This window comes from Sminthopsis crassicaudata, chromosome 6 (assembly GCF_048593235.1).
Source record: "Sminthopsis crassicaudata isolate SCR6 chromosome 6, ASM4859323v1, whole genome shotgun sequence".
In the NCBI taxonomy this organism is placed as follows: domain Eukaryota; kingdom Metazoa; phylum Chordata; class Mammalia; order Dasyuromorphia; family Dasyuridae; genus Sminthopsis; species Sminthopsis crassicaudata.
In genome coordinates, this window is record NC_133622.1 from 204,087,441 (window position 1) to 204,111,442 (window position 24,002).

General features: G+C 38.6%; 2 protein-coding genes across 2 annotated transcripts in view; both read right to left on the reverse strand.

Annotated features, from left to right (window-relative positions):
* The window catches only part of ASCL3 (achaete-scute family bHLH transcription factor 3), a 104,692-nt gene that overhangs the window by 7,218 nt on the left and 73,472 nt on the right, over window positions 1-24,002 (reverse strand). The window lies entirely within an intron of this gene.
* TMEM9B (TMEM9 domain family member B) lies at window positions 745-20,325 on the reverse strand. Its single transcript, XM_074276038.1, has 5 exons — window positions 20,027-20,325; window positions 14,569-14,660; window positions 8,060-8,168; window positions 5,865-5,999; window positions 745-1,885 (listed from the first exon to the last, which is right to left on the reverse strand). Exons 1-5 carry the CDS (start codon window positions 20,150-20,152, stop codon window positions 1,730-1,732), a joined length of 618 nt encoding a protein of 205 aa, XP_074132139.1. The 5' UTR covers window positions 20,153-20,325; the 3' UTR covers window positions 745-1,729.

The following is a 24,002-nucleotide window of genomic DNA, read 5'->3' on the forward strand; positions in this document are numbered from 1 at the left end:
AATGATCTCTACAGAAAGCATTGACTTGAGAGAATTAGCTGACAATGGACAGATCTATTTTGACTGGTACTTGGGACAGGGACTTGACCAGTCTGTTCCTTGAATTTTGTGGGAATTATGATTAAACTTCCAGGGTGATGGCAGAGAGACCAGACAAGGGCATTCACTAAAAGGTAGTTTATTACTTTTTCTTTATTAACCAGACTTAAACCTGCTCTCTAAGTACTTACTACTAGCCTGATGCTTCCTGGGGAACTGAAGCCCTCTAGTGGAGCACCTCAAACAAGCCAAATTCAATTTCTAGCAAATCCAATCCTTGGGCCATGAGAGTTGGAGGAGCTACAGTTTAGATATAAAAGGAATACTTTATTGAGTTAAAGCTATCTATTTCTGGCCATGTTTTTTTATGTTAACATTTTAAGTCCCAATTCTTATGACCCATATTTAGACACATGGTCTAAACTAAAATCATTTATTTACATTTGATACTGTTAAAAGAATACAGGATCATACTGAATATTAGAAAGTATTCATTCTGAATCACCTTTACAATATTCATGACAAAGTCTTCTTGACTTGGCTTAAACTTTTTCAGTGAGTAGGAACCAACTCAGCATCAAAGCAGCTGATTCTGTTCTTGGATAGTTCTAATTCTGAGGATCAGTTGAATTTCCCTTTTTAATACAAATTTTATAATTAGGAACAGGGAAAGAAAGGGAACTATGAGTCAAGGACACTGGTGGGTTTTTCAAAAATTAATTTTTATTGTTCCATTCCAAAGAGGATGTAGAAAGTAAAGAACCAGTTATCCTATAACTGTTACAGCTCTCAAAGGGTGGAGTACAGGACCTTACTTACAGTTCAAAGACTCACACAAGAAAGCCCAGGGGCCACCTCTCAAGATAATTGGAAATGCTGAACACTCATTCAAAGAGGTCTTTATCACATGGTTTCCAAATCTTGAGGCTTCACCCCTAAAGCCATGAGAAGAGGGTAAGAAGGACCACATATACCAACACCATGTGTTCAGTCACTGAAAAAACTAGCAAAGGACCATTCCATATCAGAATGCCTTGCATTAGACTGGAGTGTTTATCTACATCACAGTACCAAAGTAAATCTGCATTTCTGCCAGTAATATTTCACAGTCAACTTACCAAGTATGTTGCCAAGAGCCAATCATCTGCTTAGGACACAGTCAGTGCTAAAAATCAACTGAGCAACTCAGCATTTCCAGCAGAGTCTGATTCCACTGAAAATGAGACCAAGCACAAAAATACAATAGGAAACATCTATTTACAAAAGTCCATGGAATAAAGTGTCTTGTGAAAGTTGTGTTGTCCTCCCCCTAAACATCAAGAGTTGTGAAAGTTGTCTTGAAAAACGTTAGAATTAAAGTAAGGAAGGAGTACAGAAAGACATGAATGTTTGCCACAGAGAAAGGAGCTTAAGAGAATTCATAGGTAGATTTAATTTCATTAGGAAAAGCCAGAAAGAACTGTTTTGTGGCTTTTTGGCTTCTGAGACATGTGCTTTTAAAATTTTCCAGTTAATACTTTTTATTTTTTAAATTAAAAAAAGCTTTTTTTTTTCTGCTTCCAGTTTTGAACCATCCCACAAGTTTGTTGAAATCTCTCAGCAGTGGTTTAAAAAGAATCAGGAAAATGTGAGCAGTTTTTCCTGCAGCCCACCTTCCTTCCTTCCAGTCACCTCGGCAATGGATTCCCAATTAACTGAGGACCACGTGCCGATCAAAGACAGATTTCCTCTGCTCTTGAACTTGAAGCTTCCAACGTTGCTGGGCATACTCCACTTTGTTGAGCACATTAGCCCGGCTGCGTGATCGGGCTAGCACATCATGGGCATTTGCAAAGGGCTGATGATCCTACAAGTCCAAGAATGAAACAGCAGAAAGGGAAAAATCAACCAGTGGTGAGAACATACAAAGGGAACTGCATGCCATGCACATTCTGATCTAGGTAGTGCATGAAAACCAAACAACACTGTGTCTGTCCTATAGTCAGTTTAACACCAACACATGTGAGCCTATATAGAACTTATAAGTAAGAACCAAGAATCCCCATGCTGTTTTCACATCAGAAGGAGATGATTAATTTCGGTAAGCAGGATGACCTATGTATGACTGGTGAAGAAAAAGAGCTCTGGGAAACCCTATTTCCCAAAGTAACCACAGAAAGACTTCTCTCAAAAAATAAGTCACATCTATATACCTAACCAGTAAAGATGCTTCCTGAGGGAGGAAGGGAAAGAATGCCTATGCTCACATCAATATCACTCACTATAACAGTATTTTAACATCAAAAATCATAAAGCTCTTCCTACTTCAGAAACTGGATATTTTTACAAGAGAGGTCAGCAATTTGAAAAGGAATTCAGGACTCAGAGATTTGCTCAGTTTCTCAAAGAGTATCATCTGTTTATTTTATATTCCCTGTAGAATAGAAAAAGATATTGCTAAATACTCAGTAATATTCATGTGGACCTGATGATTAAGGGTTGAGGTGCTATACAAGTTTTTTAGTTGGAAAAGCTAAAGTAAACCAACACACCAGAGTGTTTATAGTCATTACACTGGAAATAATTGTGTTAAATGCTTTAAAAATAAAACATAAACACAGCTGCCCAAATGACAAAAGCCTTTACTAGTCATTGATTGCTCTGCATTTGGCCTTTCCTGGATCCCTTTCCCAAGAGGTGAATCCATATCACCTTATGCCTTTCCCTAAATTGAACTTTAACTTTCAGAGAAAAAGACAATTATTCTTTCAAGCCTACATGAAAAATCTCAAGTACTATACATATTCTGTGAGTGAAGAAGTGTGCATAAAACTATACAACAAAATACATACGATGTCTGGCTTTGTTTTAATAATAACATGGCATATTCTTTTAAAATGGCAAAACATCAGAGCATTTTCAACAACAGCTCCTTTCCACTGGCCCCCATAGAACCGTCAGAATTCCTCTTCTTTTACTCTACATATGCTCCCCATATAATGCACAGTGAGATAAAGCCCTGTAGAAATGAAGGGACTGTAGAAGGTACAGCACGTAAGGTTAGTTCTAAAGTTAGGAATATCTATTTCAAATCCTGCCTCTGGCACTTATAAGCAGTGTGAGCCTGGGCAATTCATATCCCCTCAAGCTATTTCAGTTTCCTATTAAATAATGATGATAATAGCACCTGTTTCACTGGGAGGATAAAATGAAACAATCTATATAAAGGGTTTTTGCTAAACATGAAGCACTATATAAATATGAATTATCAGAAGGAGGTCTTCAATGTTGGGTGTGGTTAAATCTACTTTTTGCCCAAGAGAATGGCCACTGTGAATTCTTCACATGACTGAACTTCAACTTTTGGCACCTGCCATCACCTGGCATCTTCATCACCCACATCAGGAGGAGAAGGAGGATGTCAAGGATGACACACTTCCTATGGAACTAACAGCTCCCTTTAGCATTATCATCCTAGTAGTTTGTTTTTCACTAAAACAATTATAGCTTTCTCTCTTTATTCAGCCCCTGCCCCCATCCTCCAAAAGAATGTAAGCTCACTATAGTCAAGCAATTTTATTTCTTGGCTTTGTATTCTCAGCACCTAGAACACAGGAATTTAATAAAGGAAGTAAACTATGATTTAATTCATTCCCAAAGACAGTGCTGTATAAAAAAAAAAAAAAAAGAATACAAGGCATATTTCTTGGCTCTGACACTTACCAGCTGCATGACTATAGGGACTGGGGACCTTGCTGAGGATCAACTTCCCCATCCATAAAATACATGTTTTCCCTGACTTAAGAGGGGAGGAAGAAAAGTGTTTTGTAAAGCCCTCAACAGTAAATGTGAGTTATCATTCATTGTTCATTCAATTTGCAGAGGTTTCTGGTAGATGCTAGAGAATACAACAATAAATGGAACCTAATTCCTGTCCTCTTAAGGTCCCAAAGAGGCTAATTAGCCCCATAGTGCAGAACATGTTAAAGACCAGAACTAAAATTTTTATCTCCCAGTTTTCCACTAGTGCCACCTCTTCTTTAAACATAATTATGTTCGTGAATAAATGGATACTTAAAGGTCACAGCAGTAACGTGAAGAATAAATTTTGTATATAAAATAATATTCCTTGGGCTTGTTTAAATATAAATACAGGTAGGAGAAAGGAGCTTATACACGCTATCAGAGGCAGAGGACCTCTCAGCTTCTATCCCTAACAATGTATCAATATAGGGGAAAATTTTCTTAAGGAACAAATTCTACAGAACAAAACAAACTAGGTAATCCTTTTTGTCTTTCCCCAACTATCAGAACAAGACTGAACTGGTTATTTAAAGCCATAGATGCCTGTGGAACACAAACAGAAATTCACTCTTCTTATAAGCCTGTTCTTTTTATACCTGATAAAATTACAATAAATACAAAACAGGCTTTAACGTAATGCTTTGATAATACTGATGATGTGTCATGGTTATATGATATAGTAAATACACAGACTAACTGCCTGCTCAGAGCTTTCCACCCTTCGGTGTCAGACTTATACACTGGTTTACTGTTGTTAATTTTTTTCCAAAAAAAGGTTTAGATGAAAACTGAGTTTGAATGAAGCAAATATTTTAAAATTAAGAGTTTTAGAACTAAGGCCGTTTGTAAAAGTTTCACAGTCAATTCCTCCACACAAATCCTACTCTTCTGCTTTATCAAGTAGAGAAGTAGCACAGGGATTTTGGGAGACAGGCCAACAGAAGCAATGCAGCTTGTCTTAGGCTGGAAAAACTTCGAGTAGAGGCCTGTAAACACACTCCAAATCTGGGGAATGCATGTGTCTGTTGACTACCAGCTTAGCTGGCTTCAGAGAGGCTGGTCACTCCAAAATTAATGAACAAGTACATTTGTTTAAAGAAAGACAACAGAAAATATAGAACCTTTAGTATTTCTTAATTTCTAGAGAAGGGAGCTGTTTCTGTGTGCAATTCAGATTCCAGAAAAAAGCCTAACACAGCAGAAATGAGACACCATCTTGATATGTTCAAACATTAACAAGAGACAGAATCCATATTACTTTAGAGCAAGAGTTGTAATGCAACATGGCATCATGGGCCTCTTGACTTATAAAAATGTTCTTCAGAAAATAACCTCAAAATACAACTTCAAAAACCTCTTGGTGCCTTCTGGAAAAAAAAACAAGGGATGCTAAGTGGAAGGGCTGCTGGTGGGAGCAGGGGAAAGGAAGGGGAAAGAAAGGTCTTGGGATCTTTTCTTTTTAAAAACATTTTTACTGCTGTATTTCCCCCCCAATTATCTATTATTTCTGTCCATCCCTCCTCCTCCTTCTATTCTCCCTCCCTACCAGAAAAAAAGGGAATGAAACCTAAAACTCTTGTAATAAATGAACATAGCTAAGCAATACAACTTCTCATAGTAGCTCTGTTCCAAAATATGTACCTCACTCAACATGCTAACTCATAGTCTCTCTGTCATATATCTTTTTCAACAGAAATAAGATGAAATGACAGCTGACCCTAAAGGGGACAGAAATCTAGTCCTTGTTCATTTGTATTAAAAGCAGCAGGACATGCCCTCAAATCAGGATATCTCCTTGGATAGAACAACTTTCTCAGGAAAAACCCATTACCACTGAAGTTTTAGAGACAATGTACAAAATAAGCCCCTAGTATTTAGCATAATTCCTGGCCCACAATAAATGTTTAGTAAATGTTTAAGGAGTATATTAATCATAATATGTTATACTGCATTAGTTACGTTCCATAAATATATTTGCTTTCAATTATTTGGCAACAATTATCAAGCTGAACACAGATAATCCAGATTGACTATTAACTTACCCCGACATCATCATCACTTTGTATCAACTGGGAATGTCCAAAGAGACGCCTTTTCAAGATAGGTTCAACAAGTGTAAGGTATACCATGTATAGAAGAAGCAGGCCCAGAATAGACAGATAGATTATGATTGTAACCTGAAGACAAACAGAAAATATATCACATCCCTGAAAAACCAAAGAAATGAGTTTTATACATTGACAAAGTCAGTGAATATGTAGTTGTAAAAACCCAGATATCAATTATATCAGTAATACCAGAGTCTAACCAACCTTGGGAGGGTCCTTCAACTCAAGGAAATTCTAATATAAGAAACAAACTAAATTCCTCATAAAGTATCAAATGAGGGGAAAGAACAAGAAAACCCATTTGATGCTTGTCCAACAATCATTCCTCAAGGACTCTAAACATTATATATAGACCCACTGTTGATTCCAAAGCGAAAGGGCATTATTATTAGATATTGCATAAAACGCAACTCTCCCAATCTTAACAGTACAGCCTAGAGATATAGTCAGATATAGTGAAAAGAGTATCTGATGGAGAGGTGGGAAACATGGACTTGAGTCACAGCTATACCATCTACCAGCTCGGGGACACTGAGTAAATCATATAACTTCCAAGGCTCAAACAATAGACACAGGACTGATATTATAGCTGTTGTTGGGACTTAATTTATAGATTAATATGTATTAATCTATAAAGAACTATCATTCTCATAATGATATGATAGATTCAGATACAAGAGAACCGTGGGACTCTTGAATCACATTCTGTGAGTGTAAATTGGTTTCTACAGAACACGACAGTTTGTTGTGCAAACTGAGTCAATGGAGCTTCCATAATGGATCCAATAGGAAAAGTTTCCTAAAGTAGCTCTTGGTAGAAAATCGCAACCCAGGAACACATACATTGGGTCTGACTCAGGAGGGACTTAAAACCATCATAGTAATGGATTATTCCTGTATTTCACTCTTCAAGAATCTGTGGATTCCTCAGAGTGACTTCTCCTTTACTCAACACAGACTTACAACTTTGTAAGAGAATATTTTGAAGAGCTACTCTAGTCAGAAACTTGATCACTTTTTGGACAAACTAGTAAGTTTGTGGAAAAAAATATATAGTCTGACACTTTTAGGCTTTTCAGTTTAAAAGGGCCTACCATAGTTTATGCTTTATTTTTGAAGCCTTCAAGAATCAAAACCTTCATATCATTCTGAAGCAATAAGGCAGAGTTTACAGAGGAAGGCATTGTACTAAACACTGATAGGCACTGAGTAATATAAGTAAACAATAGAGGAGAGAGCTATGGAAAATATCCAGTATCAAATTTGGGTGGGATCAGGAAATGACCCTAGATCAGCCAAAGATCTAGCCCTTATAGTTAAAAAAAAAAAAAAAAGAAAGAAAGAAAGAAAGAAAGAAAGAAAGAAAGAAAGAACAGAAAATATGAAGTTCTAGAAAAGGTGGTTAAATTAGAGCTTAGTTTTTTCTGGATTTAGATACATATTTTATGCTGATAGACTTATTACTAAGTCAACTATTTAGTTTTGGTTACATTATTCAGCTCTGAGGAAGGGAGAGAGTGGGAAGAAAGGAAGGGGATTTAATTACAGATCATAGAATTCATGGCCATATAAAAGAATTGAAATGACATACATCAGCCTTATGAAATGTGCTAATTACACACTTTGTCAGAAATTAGTGGCACCTCATACATTCTTCTAACATTAGCTAATTAATCCACATAGTATCTCCTAAGGTGCATAAGTAACAGACAAGTTTCAATTTATCTGTGAAGGGAATGAATGGTTTACCAAGTAACTTGTCAGATGTTAGGTGAAGAAGTTAAAATTCTTAAGTTTCTGTTTGAGGCAGAAACAAAGAGGTTCCAATATCAACAACAAAACCTTACATTGGTATTGTATTTTACAATTTTCAAAATGCTTTTACTTGGCATCTCATTTGATTCTTAAAACAGCCTTGGGATGTAGGTAAAGGCAGTTACTGTTCTTCTAGTATAATGGAGGACATTGAAGGCCCCAAAGGAGAAGAGATTTGCCCAGGTCATGCAGGTAATCAGGAACACAACTAGCATTGGAGCCCTGAGCCTTAACTCTACAACCACTGCTTGCTAAAGAAATGCTTTTTGGAAGCTTTTCTGTTGCTTTTCAGAACAACAAAAATGGAAATTTACTTTGATTGTGACAGAACTTCTTTCTTCATATTTGCACTCACAACGCAGACAGTAGGCTTCAACATCAGGTCCCAGGACTGGCATAGGTTCAACAACATGTAGGCAATCACTGAAAAAAAATTTAAAAATTAAAATTATGTTCAAAATTGATTTGATAAGCTAAGTATCTAGAAGCAAAACTTTATTTGAAATTCAAAACAAAGATAAAAACCTAATTAGAAAAGGAGGGATAGAGCCCAATTAAGTGTCCTTTACTAAAGTATTAATGTATCTTATAAGGCTCTAGTGTGAACAGCTACTCACAGAAACTCAGTATTGGAAGGGATCTCAGAGGTCATTTAGTTCAACTCTTGCCTCTTGTATGAATGAATACTGACTCTTCACTCACAAATAACTCAAACATCTGCATTAGCCCTTAAAAAACCTTGTGTTCCAATTTCCCTTCCCCTTCTCCCACACCCTCTCCTAGAGGCAAGTAGTCTAAACATGGTAAAAATAATATCACGAATAACTCTTAAGTGATATAAGATCTGTTAAATCATTATCAGCAAAGTCATATCTGAACTTTCTGATCTGTCTCAGTTACCTAGTAAAAGAACTTAAAAAGAAATTTCTTTTTTATGTTTTGTTTTGCTTTAGCTTTATATCCCATCCAACCATTCACCAGGGCAATCCCCTGGCTGCAGCATGCTTCCTCATGGAACTTAACACCTAACTCTTCCTGAATCCTGGCCCCAGTCCCTGGGTAAATTAGCACATTCATCTTTGGAACTCCCATTCTAAAATACTACCAAACTAACTTGAGATTGAGTGCATGAAAACTAAACCACTTAGCCTACTAATTCTGGCCTTAGTTATTCACCCAGACAAAGGTTCAGCTAACTCTCTCACCAGGCCATCTCCCCAGACCAGAACTTCCTTCTGGGATTGTCACTCCTCTACATGCGCCATCTTTTTCTCTGAGAATGTAAGCTTCTTGAGTTTTGCACAATGCCAGCTGTGAGTTAAGAAGCACTTAATTTGCTTTATTCATCCAGTGAGTGAATATGTTTAAAAGTGATCCACAGGAAATGTTTCCAAGAGCACTGATTTTGTTCTCTTCTAAAATATGCCTACATCATCAAAATCTGTCTTTCAAAACTGAATGCCATCTGATGTTATTAACCTCATATGGTTGGAAAATCAAGATGAAAAAAAAATCACATATCAAGTGCTTATCTTAATTAAAAGCCTAACAAAGAACATCTTTGTAGGGAGGAGATAATTCTAGGAAACATTCAAATAATTTCTCTCCTTCAGCTAAAACTTATTAAGTATCCACCCAAAGTTGGACTGGGGGTGGTGGTGTTGCATAGTCAGCAAAGTCTGTCTCCAGCACCTCCTACTTATTTCTGGGACAGTTTCTCTTATGCTACCAAAAAGTCTTCCATTCTCCTTCTCTCTAATAACAAAAGACCTGGATTTGAGTCCTAGCATCAAGATTTACTAGTTATAGAATCCTTGGGCGGTCATTTCAGATATTTTTGAGCCTCAATTTCTTCACCAAAAAATAATAATAATAATGGTTACACTACTAATTGTTGTGAGAAAAGCAGAGAAAAGCTTAAAATGCTATAGAAATGTGACTGATACTCCTAATTACAACAGCCACACTTTATTTAGCATTTTACCATTTGTATACATTTTGGCTTCCTAGCCATTCAGGAGAAATTCTTCTTATATTAAGGATGAAACAGGGAGATAGTATACTTTTCCCACACTCACAAAGCTAACAAATCTCTGTCAGCTCAATTCAATAAGGATTTCAGTAAAAAGCCTACATGATGTCTGACTGCACTAAAAGTGGTAGATAAAAAGCCCAAAAAAGTTCCTTTCAGAAGTTTCCAGCCAACTAAGAGGAAAGAAAAGAGAGCAGGAGACTGATATAGTCTACACAATGTATCTTTGTTTTACATTTCTTTTCAGAGGGAGCATAGTTTGGAAGTAAAAACACTACACTTGGAAATCTAAAGAACCTAATTCAAATAACTGTTTGGATACTTACTGGTTATAGTTTCAGGTGAATGGTTCAACTGTTTAAACCTCAGTTCTTTCCACAAAACAGAGATCAAAGATACTTGTGCTACCTAGCTCAAAGCACTACAGAAATGGTGAAGATTATTGTAAGTTAATTCTTACATTAAAGGACCATCACTACAGTCCTACTAAAATTTCTGTTCCTGACAAAGGGTGCAGGGTTAAATACTCACTTCCACCTCATTCCACCTGAAAGAATACCCAGTACCTTTCAATAAAAAATACTTCCCTCAACCCAAAGGATAAAATCTTTACATGGCATTTTGAATAGAGGCAAACTATCGAGGAGATGTGTTTGACCAGCCATGTTGGTGGAACAGTTGGTCGCCTAAGACTAGCCACCTGTGTGTGTGTGTGTGGTACTAACACTGGTACCACAGGTGAAATCTATGATAATGAAAGTAAAGGTATTCCTAAGGCTTACTTTTAGCCTATTTATTTTGAACAACACTGAGATGAAAATTAATTTAGACACCATGACAAGTGATTTGAACTCTATCAAAGTTTAAGAGAGATTCACTCTTATAGAAGCTGTTTCTCTAAAAGTGTTATATCAGGAAGTATAGAGGATTATTCTATTCACTAGATATTGCCAGGAAGAAGCCCGCATTAACTCTTTTTTTCCTCCTCAATCACAAAAACAATGGTTCTCCTATTTATTGTCTCTTCTTGCAGCCTAAGGAACCACCGTCACTCTCCCCAAAGCGTGAGATGAATATTCTTCTTGAAAAATAGGTGGAGGACAGCAATAGCAAAGCACTGAAAGCTCAGAAAAAAGCTAGCAGAGTCAGAGAGGCTCAGTGGCAACTGATACTGAATACGTGTTTGACTACTTGATGACAGATGGGCCATGGCCTTTATATTTCTAGGGCAGAACCTGACACTGCTCTCCCAAGTAGTCCTAAGAGCACCTGATAGACATAGACAACCATGCCACCTAGTGTCAGAGGAGGAAGATATTGGCTATAAGCCACAAGAAGGCACCAAAGAATTAACACAACCTAATTGACATAGGTATTTACCATTTCATAAAGAACATAAAGGATGAATAAATCTAACAATAACAAAACATGAACCCCAGGAAACAACAGGCAAATGTGATCCTTGATCTATCTCAGATAGCTATAGCACAGGCCACAAGAAATAAGCTGCCCACTGAAAGACTTCTGTCCCAATATTCTTATCCTACATTGCCCTTTGGAGCCATACTAGATGAACTCCTGGACAGAAGCTGGTGAAGATGATGTCACACTGAAAAACCCAGCAGGCGACAGACTAACAGTAAAAAGAAGCACAGGACTTAGAGGCAGGAGACCAGAGTTCAAGTCCTGACTTAGACACTGTGCATAGGGGCAAATCACTTCAAACCCTTCAAGTCTCAGTTTCTTCATCTGTAAAACAGAATGAGTAACACTTGTAATAACTACTTGAAAGCACTGTTGTTTAGTATGGTATATAAATGTATGTTTTGCCTCTGCTGTTCTCCCTCACTGAAGCACAGTATACACATCTATGTATAGATTAGGTAGAATTTACAGCCAGGCAATCTTCAGTCACAAAACATGAGGGAGAAGTAGTCTATGTAGCAGAATGAACACCAGAATTGGGGGTCAGAAAGCCTGTGCTGAGTCACCTTGGGCAGGCCACTTATTTTCCCTTTTTGGCCTCAATGTGCTCATTTGTAAAACAAGAAAGTTGTTCTAGATCGGGATTTTTAACCTTTTTTTGCAAAACAGATTCTTCTGGCAGCCCGGTGAAACCTTTCATTTCCTCTCAGAATAAATTTTTAAACACATAGAAAAGAATTTAGATGGATTACAAAAGAAACTGATTATACTGAAATATAGTTGTCAAAAATATTTTTTTAAATGACTTCATGGTGTCCAGGTTAAGAACCTCCCAACCAGATGATCTCCAAGGTCTCTAATTCTATGATCATATTTGATCATCACAACTGAAGCAGATAATGAAACTAAAACCATCATTTTCCAGATACAAAAAGCTAAGATTCCAACCAGTTCTTTTTTTTTCTTGCTGAGGTGAATGAGGTTAAGTGACTTGCCCAGGGTCACACAGCTAAGAAGCATTAAATGCCTTAAGTCGGAATTAAACTCAGGTCCTCCAGACTTCAGGGCCAGCATCCTATCCATTGTTCTAGCTGTTCCCTAACCCAGTTCTTCTAACTATATTCTCAATGCCCTTTGCACTAACTAACATTACTTTTTTTCTTTTCTCAAAGTCTCAGAACAACATGGTCAACGATAACTTATTAACTTTCTGAAGCCAAGCATTTTCAATCAGGGTCAAAGAACCTACCAGCCCACACAGCAAGGCCAGAGAGCCAAAATAACCCTTTTCGATGGCTTAGTGTAAAATCTCCCGATTCTCCCAAATAGCATCCTTCGCCAGGCCTGAGTGATGCTCACAATCCCCCTGAACCTGAAACCAAAGGTAATCAGGGAGAGGATATGGGCAAACACAGAAGGGTAAGTTCATTTATCATTCAAATAATAGGTACTGACTTGGATTTTGTATCTGAATAAACTAACTGTAAATGTCCATTAAATCCTGAATAATTTATCACTACACATTAAAGACTGATTTTTGCTTTCTTTTAAATTACAAGGTGACCGTAAAAGATAAAAGTCTAAGTAAGTGTACCTAAGTCAATCTGTAATATGGAGCAATTTAAAGTGGAACAAGAAAGAACTCAAGAAAAGGCTTTATAAAAATCTACCCAGCAAACATCTGACAGAGCTAAATGTTTATTTCAGAGATACAAAGCACAGCTAGATATAGAATTCCAAATAACAGCCGGGCTTAAAAGAAAAGAAACAAAGAGTTTATTAAGCACATACTATATACCATGTACTATGCTAAGCACTTTACAAATATCTTATTTCTTCTGGTAGGTGCCATCATAATCTCATTTTACAGTTTCAGAAACAAAGGCAGAAAAAGATTAAGTGACTGGCTGGGAGTCACACAACTAGGACTGACGCTGGATTTGAACACAGGTATTTCTGACTTTGGGCTGTATTCTTAGAACAACTTCATTCTGTAGTCAATTAAAAAATGGTTTTGGTGCCCAAATTATACATTTTTAGAAAACCCAGAGAATCTTACAACTCAAAAGGGACCAAAGAGATACAGATATAACTCAATTTCCTTATTTTATAGATGAATAAAGAGAGCTTAGAGAGGTTTCATGACCTGCTTATCCAACTGGTTGTTAGTAGAGCTCTAATCAGAACACAGGACCACTCTTTTTATCATGCCACAGTAACACCTTAAACCTAGGTTAAAAGTTAAAGCTTTGCCTTCAAACCTTCTGTACTTTTACCTATTGTTTCTTTAATTCCAAATTCAAATGAAATTTACTTTTATGGAACCCTATCCAGAAGAGGGCAGAATTTTCCCCAAGAAATTTTGTTTCCTAAAATTCTTTCCTGAAATGTCTATAAACAAATAAAATTCCACAGTTCAAATAGCATGCCTGAAGGCAAGACTATATAGATAGAAATAAACTCCCATCATTTTGCATAAAGAGTCAAACAAGCCATCTTATTTTGTTATAAGACAGAGGGAAGCTCAAGATGGGTTTTTACATAATCACCAATAGAAGACCCTGAACAAGAGCTGCTTAGCTAATTGGAGGAGCCAAGAGAAGGAAGTTTTATGTCTCCATAGAGAAGTATACAGAAGATGACTATCAGCATTTTAGGGGCCTTATCTATGTAGACCAATCCATTTCTTGGGATAAATTCAATTTGGCTCTGAGAGAGAAAAGGAGAGAATGGGGGGAGACAGCAGTGGAAGGGGGAAGAGGGAACAAGGGAGAGAGAAAATGAAGGAAAGAGAAAAAGAGAGGGATAAAGAATGGGGGGAAAGGGAAAATATTGGACTGAGAATGAGAAGCTCTTAATTGATTTCAGTTTCAGATCCATAAACAGAGTGACCAAGGACAGGTAATTACCATCTCAGAGCCTTAGAAATGGTGATAAGATTCTAATTGTGGGAGTCACAAAACTAAATGTGGGAGTCACAAAATTACGAATTATTATCAGTAAATTTGTATGCCTACTTTACATACCTCAATGCCCGAGGTCACACAAAAATTTCTAGGGTGAAAAGGTATTATACCAAAGGAAAAAGTTTAATAAGCCCAAGGCTAAACTACCACTATACTGAATGGAGTAAGTGGGAATGTATGTAAGATACTTTGGAAACAAAAAGCACTATTCACAAGCTTACATTATCATGACAATTTACTTCCTAGAGGCATCGCCAAATCCAATCGGAGCTTAATTGTGACAATTTTATAGGAATGATAAGATTAGATTGCAGCTGAAGAAGAAAAAATTTCTGCCTAGACAGTAAAAACCATCTTGGAAAGAGACTTCACAGTTAGTTCAACACTCCAGAATACTCACCAATCTTTCTGAGTTATGTTCTTGTTGTAAATGTGTCCAGAATGTTCTTTATAAGGAGGACAAATACATTTACACCTGACATCCTCAAAATTCTGCAACAAAACAGGTAATTAGTACAGAGCATTATATACCAAAATACTGCTTTATAATACACTAATATGCATTATATTTAAGAGGCCATTTTGCAAAGTACCTACTGCTAAATGAACTCAAGAAGTATTTCAAAATCTTAAAATTCCAAGAATGAGGTTTTTTTAAAAATTCTTTTCTAGTGATTTTGAGTTGTCACCTAAAAGCATTACACAAAAGAAACTTATTTTAAAAAATAATTGCTATTATAAAACACCTGGTGCTTATAAGTCATTAACTACTTTTATGGATCACATTTTGTCCAATTTATTGTGAATAAATTTCATCGAGGTCAATGGAAAGCCTAATACCACTATGTTGATGAATAAGGATACCACATACAAGCAGAAAAAGAAGAGTACAGATAAGCATCCTATACACACAAGAGACCAGGATTCTCTCCAGCATACCCATATGGTATAAGATCAAAGATATGGGATGTAGAAACTTAAGTTCTGGGAAACTCTCTTAGGATTAGGATCAAAGTCCTGGGAAAGGAAAGATAGTCAAGAAGCAAGAAGTTGTTTAGGAAAGGCAATCTTCAAATATCTTGAATTCTATCAGGTGGAAGAGGAATTATTCTGTTTAGCCCAAGAGGGCAAAGAAAGGATAGAAGACTATAAGCTCAATATAAAGAAGGTCATCCTCATAATTAGAGTGGTCCAACATAGAATTGATTGCCTCAGAAAATACATTAATTTGAAGTGGGAGAATGACAGAGGGAAAGAAGCACCAGAAGATAAAAAATGGAATATTGCGCAACTTGGGATAACTACATATTCAAAGGGAAGGAGAAAACTTCAGGCCAAAAGCACTGAAGAGGTCAGAACATCTTGGACTGAGGGTTGGAAAGTGAGGTTGTCTAAAAATAAGGAAAAAGGGGAATGGAGGCCATTCTTCCAGGAAGCCAAAGGGGTATAACAAGAGATAGTTTAGAATAGTAGAAAGAGTTTAAAATCAATTGAAATCAACTCTCCTTCTCTCTGTGCCCAGCCAAACTGGTGCTCTCTCTCTTCTTCCCACAACATACCATTTTGCCCATCGTGATATGTTTGCCTTCCTCAAGAAGGGGATACTCTTCACCTCTTCCTTCAAGACACAATTCACTGTGAAGACTGAATGTGGATTGAAGCATAGTATTTTCACCTTTTTGTTGTTTGCTTTTCTTTTCCCTTTTGATCTGATTTTTTTTTGGGGGGGTTCAGCATGATGAACATGGAAATATGTTTAGAATAGTATACTTTAATAGCCTATATCCGATCACTTGCTGTCTTAGAATGGGGAAGGGGAGAGAGAAAGGAGAAAATTTTGGAAGGAATGGTTTTGCAAAGGTGAACGTTGAAAACTATTTTCGCGTTATTTGGAAAAATAAAATACCATTAAAAAAAAGATACAGTTCAAGTCCCTCTTTCTAATAAAGCCTTATCCTGATCCCCCTCACTTGCTAGTTCCTTTCTTCCCAAACTATCATGTATTTGTTCTCTTTCTATTTATGCTATATCAAGTTTTAGGGCAATTTTAAGCTACTAAAATACAAACTGCAGTAAGAATTTTGAGCATCCTGTATTTTTACCTATTGTTTCCTATGTTCCTTGGAAGGAGAGAGAATTTCATTCTTTGTTTTTGTATCTCTAGCACACAGAGTCTGGCATACAATGGGCACTTAATAAATGCTTACTGATTGATTGTAGACTTGTTTTCAAATCTTTGTTCTAACATGCCTTTCCTTGACTTTACCTCTCCCTCATCTAAGTCGCATAGTAAAATTTTACCTCCATACACCTTCATCTGGTGCACAGTCACTATCCTGGTTCTAGCTATGATATCTGATAGAGTCACTTCTTTGGGGAGGGTTAGATTTTCTGGGAGGGAAGGGCTTCTGCCAGAGAAAGGAATTTCTAGAGGCTCTCTACTTGGTATCTAGGGGATAGGATATTCTTATGTTTATATATATATATATACACACACACACACACACACACACACACACACACACACACACACACACACACACACACACACACACACACACACACATATATATATATACATATATATATATATGCCTTATCAGAACTGAAGGTTTTAAAAGCCTCCTAACAGGGCTCAGGGTTTGGAAAAGTCTTTCCAGGATGTACAGTTTGGGGAGGGGCCACGGTTGAGGAGAGGATCTGGCAAGGTCAAAGGGGCTTCTGTATAGCCCAGAATGAATGTTAAGGAACTGGAGTTTGAAGGTAAGGGATGTCCTTTTAGTACTGGAAGTTTCAAGAGAAATAAAATGGTAAATAAAAAACCCATAAGTAACAAGATAAGGAAAGACAGTAAGACAACAGCTAATGACCTTTGATAACTCTTGATAACTCAAGTCACCCGGTCCAGGTGAACAATCCTCTCCAACAGCTATGACTCCTAAGCCATTGTCAGTGATAAGTGAAAAATAATGGAAACTGGGAGAAGTTATTACAAAAGTGGAAAAGGGCAAAAATTGGTCCAGTTTTCAAAAAAGGGGGGAAAAAACAAAGACTGCAAAGTGGAGGCCTCTTACCTTAACTTTAATCCCTGGAAACATTCTAGAATGGATCATTAATACCATGGTAAGTGCATTATCTATCAAAAGAATGATTACAAAGAGCCCCAGGGTGATGACAACAGAAACAGGTCACTCCACATTAACTTTATTCCAGTTTTTCATACAACCAGATTTCTAAACTGGTAGATAAGGAGAACGCTGCAGATAAAGAGTTTATTTGGGTTTTAACAAATCATTTCTTATGGGAAAGTTGATAAGAAGTGAAACAGACAGCAATGAAATTAGGATTTTGAAACCGGTTGAATGACTGGTCTCCAAAACTATTTGTTAATGGTTCAATGTCTACTTAGCAGGAAATCTGTGCTAGGCCTTGAGTTTAACATTTTAATTAACGATTTAAATAAAGGTACAGATGGAATGCCCATCAATTTGCAGATTACATAAAATTGGGAAAATGGATGACAGCATACAAAAGCATCTTGGGCTAAATGTAAATATGATTTTCATTACAGACAAATGTAGTTTCTCACTTGGATTCAAAAACTCTCACAAATACAACATAAGGGAGATGTGGAAAGGCAATATGGGCAATATGGCTGTACAAAAGGCTGACGATACCTTGGGTTGTAAATAGTGAATCCATATAATATTTGGAAGGGCTGAAGGCACTGGAAATGTGTAGCATGGAAAATACCCTAGGGGGAAACTACAACTATCCTTAAGTATCTGAAGTATTCCATCATGTGGAAGAGGGATGACATTTGTCCTGTTTGGTCCCAGAAGGGAGAAACAAGAGCACAAGGTTGAAGATGTAAGTCAATTTAGGTTTGACACCTGGAAAAATCCCTAATAAAAGGTGGGAGAAGGGGGAAAAATCTGTCAGGTCTAAGGTGCTCAGGAAGAAGGGAGCAGGCTCCTGTCAGGCCCCAATATTTGGGAGGGTAAGAACCCTAACAAGACCTGGTATTTAGGTAGGGTTGTCAGAATTCCATGTTCCAGGGGATGGCCCACTGTTAGGACTAGAGATTACAAGAGATCCAGTCATTGTTGAGACAAGTTCCATCCAGCTGTAAGAGGGAAGGTCTCTGCCAAGATGCACTGTGGGGAAAAGTCAGGGTGGAAGTGAAGGGGGAAGCCTCCTGTCAGGACTGAGGTCTTCTATACCAATGGAGAGTTTGGATTTCCAGGCTAGGGCCCAGGGTTTCATCACTAGTTGCTTTCTTGGAGAGCGTCCTACCAGAACAAAGGATTCAGGGGACTCCCTGCCATGACCCAAAACAGGGAAGGCCTTTATGAAGGCGATGTTGGGAAAGTTTCTGTCAGGGCCAAAAGGTTTAGGAGAGGGGACTTTGTCAGGACACACAAGAGCCTTTCCCTGTAAAGATCCAAATGTTCAGGCAGGTAGAAATCTTGTGTGGAAGTTTCAGGGTACAACAGTGAGGACTAGAGATCACAAAGTTTAGTATGGAATTGGGGCCAAGTGGAGGAGCCACAAAGACGATGTTGCCAGGGCTTACGTGTTGGGGGGGGGATGGCAAGAATCTGGAGTAATGCTTTGTAGAAGTGTGGGGGGAAAGTCTCTTGACTCTATTACAGAGGGTCTCTGTAGGGCCAGTGTAGGCAGAGTGGTAGGACCACTCCAGGACCTGGGACAGCGTGGTGGGGTGCTGGAGGAAAAGTTCCTGACAACAGTGGGCACGTGGAGGCTCGAAATGGGGGGGGGGGGGAGGAGACTGTCAGGACAAAGGGTCCCTCCTGGACTTGGTATTTGGAGAATGCCTTGACAAAACCACAACTTGGTTGGTTGCTGGGGGGGGTGTGGGGTATGTGGGGGGTGCAGTTTCCCATGATCCCTCAGGATTATGGTGTTGGGTCAGAGGAAGGGAAGTGAGGGAAGGATGATTATCAGGAGCAGAGCTGCCCACAGTTTGGGGGTCACAGGACTTCTATCGGAGCCAAGGATGGACCTCAGGGGTTTGTGGTATTTGTTTTCAAGGTTGGAGGTTTCAAGGGGACTTTCAGGACTCAGGATTTCAGGGGCTGCTTCCGGATAGGGTTAGAGTTGGGAGATGGGGGTGATTCCTGTGGGGTAGGATAGAAGCGGGGGCTTCTCCTTAGGCCTGAAACAGGAGAGTCCTGTCAGGACCTGGCTTGTTTTTTGTTTTTTGCGGGGGTCCCAGATGGAAGCTTAGAGCTGGTGGTTCCCGGGCCTCCTAGAAGCAGCTCAGGAGCAGACCGCAGACTGAGCAAATGGGTCAGTTACAAACCACACACAAGTTACACTGACCACGGACCGAGTAATGACAACAACCACAGACCAGGACAAACAGGTGCATTTCTACAATGTTTCACAAGCGTCACCGCACAGGAGCCCACGGAGGGGGCCGATATTCTAGTCCTCACCTTGCAGAGGGAAAAAGCACCTACTACGTGCCCGGCAAGCCCTGCTGCCCCAAAGAGCTCAACGCCTAACGAGGGAGCCTGTCCGGGGAGGGCGCATTCGGGCGCCCGGCGCGGGCACAGGGCTCCGACGCGGCTCCGAGCCCACTCCTCAGCCACGGCCCCCGAGACTCAACCCTTCCCTGCTTCAGTCTCTGCAAACTTGGAAGACACACGGAGGGTCACCGCTGCTGCGCGCGGGGGGAGGGAGGGTCTTTGTCAGCCCCCCCACTGTGGCCTCACATACAGGCCTCATTATCGGGGTTCTGGTGGGGGGCGGGGGCGTTGGGTCAGACCCGGCGGGCGGAACCCTTCTTCCTTCCCCTCCCCCGTCCCCGGCCCGGCTCCGCGGACGCTCACCTTGGCCGCGTTCGCCAGCTGCACCAGCAGCAGTCCGGTGAGCGCCAGGAAGGACAGCCCGAACACAAAGCAGAGCCGCAGGAAACCGCTCCAAGCCGTCGTCCCAGCTGCTAACGCCGCCGCCATCTCGGCCCGGTCCGGCCCGGCCTCGGCGCCGCTCCGCTTCCGGCACCGGAACTTCCGCTTCCTCCGTCGCGTCACGGGATTTGCCGCGTCCTCTGGAGAAAACCTTCCTTCCAGAAACGCCTCCCCCGCTGCTAGGATCCGGCGAGAAGGAGTTCCGCCCTCCTCTTCTCTCCCTTTCCCTCCCTCCTCTCATCCCTCCCACCCCCTGCTCTCTGGGGAGCCCAGAGAGACCTCTGTCTATGAAGCTGCTTCCTACTGTGGGAGGATGACTCGTTATTGCATCGTAACAGTAATAGCGATTTGTAATTACAAATGATCATTCACAACAATCTTGAGAGACAGAGTTATTATTGTCCCCACTTTACAGAAGTGAAAACTGAAGCAAACGGCTTAAGGGAGCTGCATTTGTGTTCCGGTCTCGGAAGCCGCCTGCTGCCACCTGACCAGCTCCGTCTTTCCAAAATGTTTGTCTTATTACTATGTATATTACAATATAAATTGTAGAGCCGGCTCTACTTAAGTCACTTTGCACAAGTTTATACAACTCTTACACTTGTGTAATCTGCACCAGATTGTTCTCAAGGAGAGGGAGAGAGTTTGGAACTCAAAATGTTAAAAAAGCAAATGCTGAAAATTATTTTACATGTAATTGAAAAAATAAACATCTTTATTAATTTTTTTAGTTTTTAAAGTTTAACACGTTTTCTTTCATAATTTTATTATATTAATAAATATATCATGATTTGTTCTCCATTCTCTGAGTGGTGGGCTCCTCTTTAGTTTCCTGTTTTTTACAATCACAGGAAGAGATGTATATATATATATATATATATATATATATGTGTGTGTGTGTGTGTGCGTGTGTGTGTGTGTACACATATATTATGTGTGTATAATGTATATTATATATATACATTATATACACATACATTGTGTACGCACATTGTAGACATACATTTATACATGCATAGATATACATAGCATATACATGTTATATACATGCACATGTACATTATATACACATTGTGTACACATACCTTATACACATACACATATACATTATATACACATAATATACACATGCATTATATACATGTACAACATACATACACACTGCGCACATATACATGCATGCATACATTATATAAACATAATATACATTGTGTACACACATTGTAGACATACACATACACATTTTATACATGCCTAGATATACCTTGTATACACACATATGTTATACACATGCAGTGCACATTATATACCTATTGTGTACACATACCTTATATACATACACATAAACATTATACACACATAATATACATGTACATTACACACATATACATATATACATTATATTCACATACATATACATTGTGTAACACATTGTAGACATATACATTTTATACATACATATACACTATATACATAAATACATTATATACATACATGTAAGGGGCCTTTAAATGGGCGGACACAGTGCATCGGGAGATTGAGGCCCGGAAGTAATTTCTGTGGATATTAGAACTGCCCTTGGGCGGGATTGGCCATATTGAGATAGCTTCGTAATGGGTGACTCTCTCGCTGATTGGCTGTGTGTGTGACCTCACAGGCCCTATGTAAGCCCACTGCAGGCAGCAGGCGGTCCTCTTTAACCTGGCGTTTTTCACCTTGGCTCCCTAGCCTGGGTGGCCAAGCCAAGATGGATAGCCAAAAGAGGTAAGGGTTTTGGTAGTGAACACGTGGGTCTTCTGACCAGGTGTTCACTCGGGAACCAACAAGTCAGGGCATCAGTTAGGGCATTATGTGAGTAGGTATAATAAAGGCTTTTAAGATTACACGTGGTTGTTCTTGAGTGCGCTACCGGTTATTGGGCTATAGATTCAAGAGATCGTGGCCAGAGACCTTTGAAGGCCTCAGAGGAGGCGAGCCAGGTAGAGCTCACACTGCAAAGGACAGTGGTCAAAGGTACTCTGGTGGGTCTAGGACAGACCAGTAATTGTAACTGCCAGGAGAGCACGTTACACATACACATGTACGTTATATACATATTGTGTACACATACCTTATATACATACACATAAACATTATACACACATAATATACATGTACATTACACACATATACATGCACACATATACATTATATTCACATACATATACATTGTGTAACACATTGTAGACATATACATTTTATACATACATACATATACACTATATGCATAAATACATTATATACATATACATGTACATTATATACATATTGTGTACACATATCTTATATACACAGATAATATACATTATATACATGTACATCACACACATATACTATACATACTTACATTATTGGCATATAAACATTTACATCGTACACACATATAGTTATACATATATGTATATAACTTGTATTTACAGATCCTTTTAGATCCTTTTCCTCTTTGATTTTTGGGATATGCTAGATCAAAGCATGTCACAGTCAACATATAACTTTCTTTTTTATAATTTAATCTTACTTTATTTTCAGTTCTAAATTTTTTCTCTCCACTCCATTCCCCTCTCTTACACATTGAGATGTCAAGAAAACAAAACCCAGCATAAACGACTTGTAACTTTTGTTTCTTATGAGGCAGTTGGGCTGAGGTGACTTACCAGGGTTGCACAGCTAGTGTCTGAGATCACATTTGAATTCAAGTCCTCTTGATTACTAGTCAGTATTATATCCTCTATAATCCCGAGCTTCCCCAGTCTATAACTTTCAAGACTGTCCAGCTTGTCTTTGATTCCTTATCGCCTTCTTTCTCTTTTCCTCTCATTTAAGTTAGTAGAAGAAGAGCCATATTGGCAGAAACTGAGGTTACCTCGATGTACTCCTAGTGCATAGTAGAGTGCTTGGCGCATAGTAGGCCCTTAATAAATGTTTATTGATCTACTAGACTTGGAGTCAGAGTAGAAGCCTGAATTCCACTTTTGAAATGTGTTTCCCCATTTATCAAATTAAAAACAATTCTCCTTGGACTCTTTGGTCTAAGTATTGTATGAAAAGTACTGTATAGACTTTTTAAAACTATGGACTTGTAGCATATGAGTGCCAGGGGACCCCTCCACTTGTTTCTTAAATAAAAAAAGAATCATTTGGGTTTTTAAAAAAATATTTTATTTTCCCCCAATTGCATACATGTTAAAATAATTTTTAACACTTGCTTTTTTTTTTCCCCTCAAGGCTGAGTTCCAAATTCTATTCTTCCCTCTCCCAGGGACAGTAAGCAATGAGATAGATATAGGTTAGGACAGAGACAGTAAGTTATGAGATAAAGATTATATCTGTACAGCCATATAAAACACTTTCATATTAGTCGTCTTGTACAAGGAGACTCAAACAACAACAACAAAAAAAAAAAAAGAAGAAAAAGAAGAAAAGAAAAGAAGAAGAAGAAGAAGAAGAGAAGAAGAAGAAGAAGAAGAAGAAGAAGAAGAAGAAGAAGAAGAAGAAGAAGGAGAAGAAGGAGAAGAAGGAGAAGAAGGAGAAGAAGAGAAGAAGAAGAAAGAAGAAGAAGAAGAAGAAGAAGAAGAAGAAGAAGAAGAGAAGAAGAAGAAGAAGAAGAAGAAGAAGAAGAAGAAGAAGAGAGAAGAAGAAGAAGAAGAAGAAGAAGAAGAAGAAGAAGAAGAAGAAGAAGAAGAAGAAGAAGAAGAAGAAGAAGAAGAAGAAGAAGAAGAAGAAGAAGAAGAAGAAGAAGAAGAAGAAGAAGAAGAAGAAGAAGAAGAAGAGAAGAAGAAGAAGAAGAAGAAGAAGAAGAAGAAGAAGAAAGGGGAAAGCAGCATGCTTCAATTTGTATTCAACAATGATAGTTCTTTTT

Coding starts and splice junctions, on each gene's coding strand:
- TMEM9B (XM_074276038.1), bottom strand. CDS start 20,152: ATGGCGGCGGCGTTAGCAGCTGGGACGACGGCTTGGAGCGGTTTCCTG. Junction 8,169..14,568: donor AACATAACTCAGAAAGATTG/GTGAGTATTCTG, acceptor ATTTTTTTTCAG/TGATTGCCTACATGTTGTTG. Junction 6,000..8,059: donor GAAGTTCTGTCACAATCAAA/GTAAATTTCCAT, acceptor GTTTGTCTTCAG/GTTACAATCATAATCTATCT.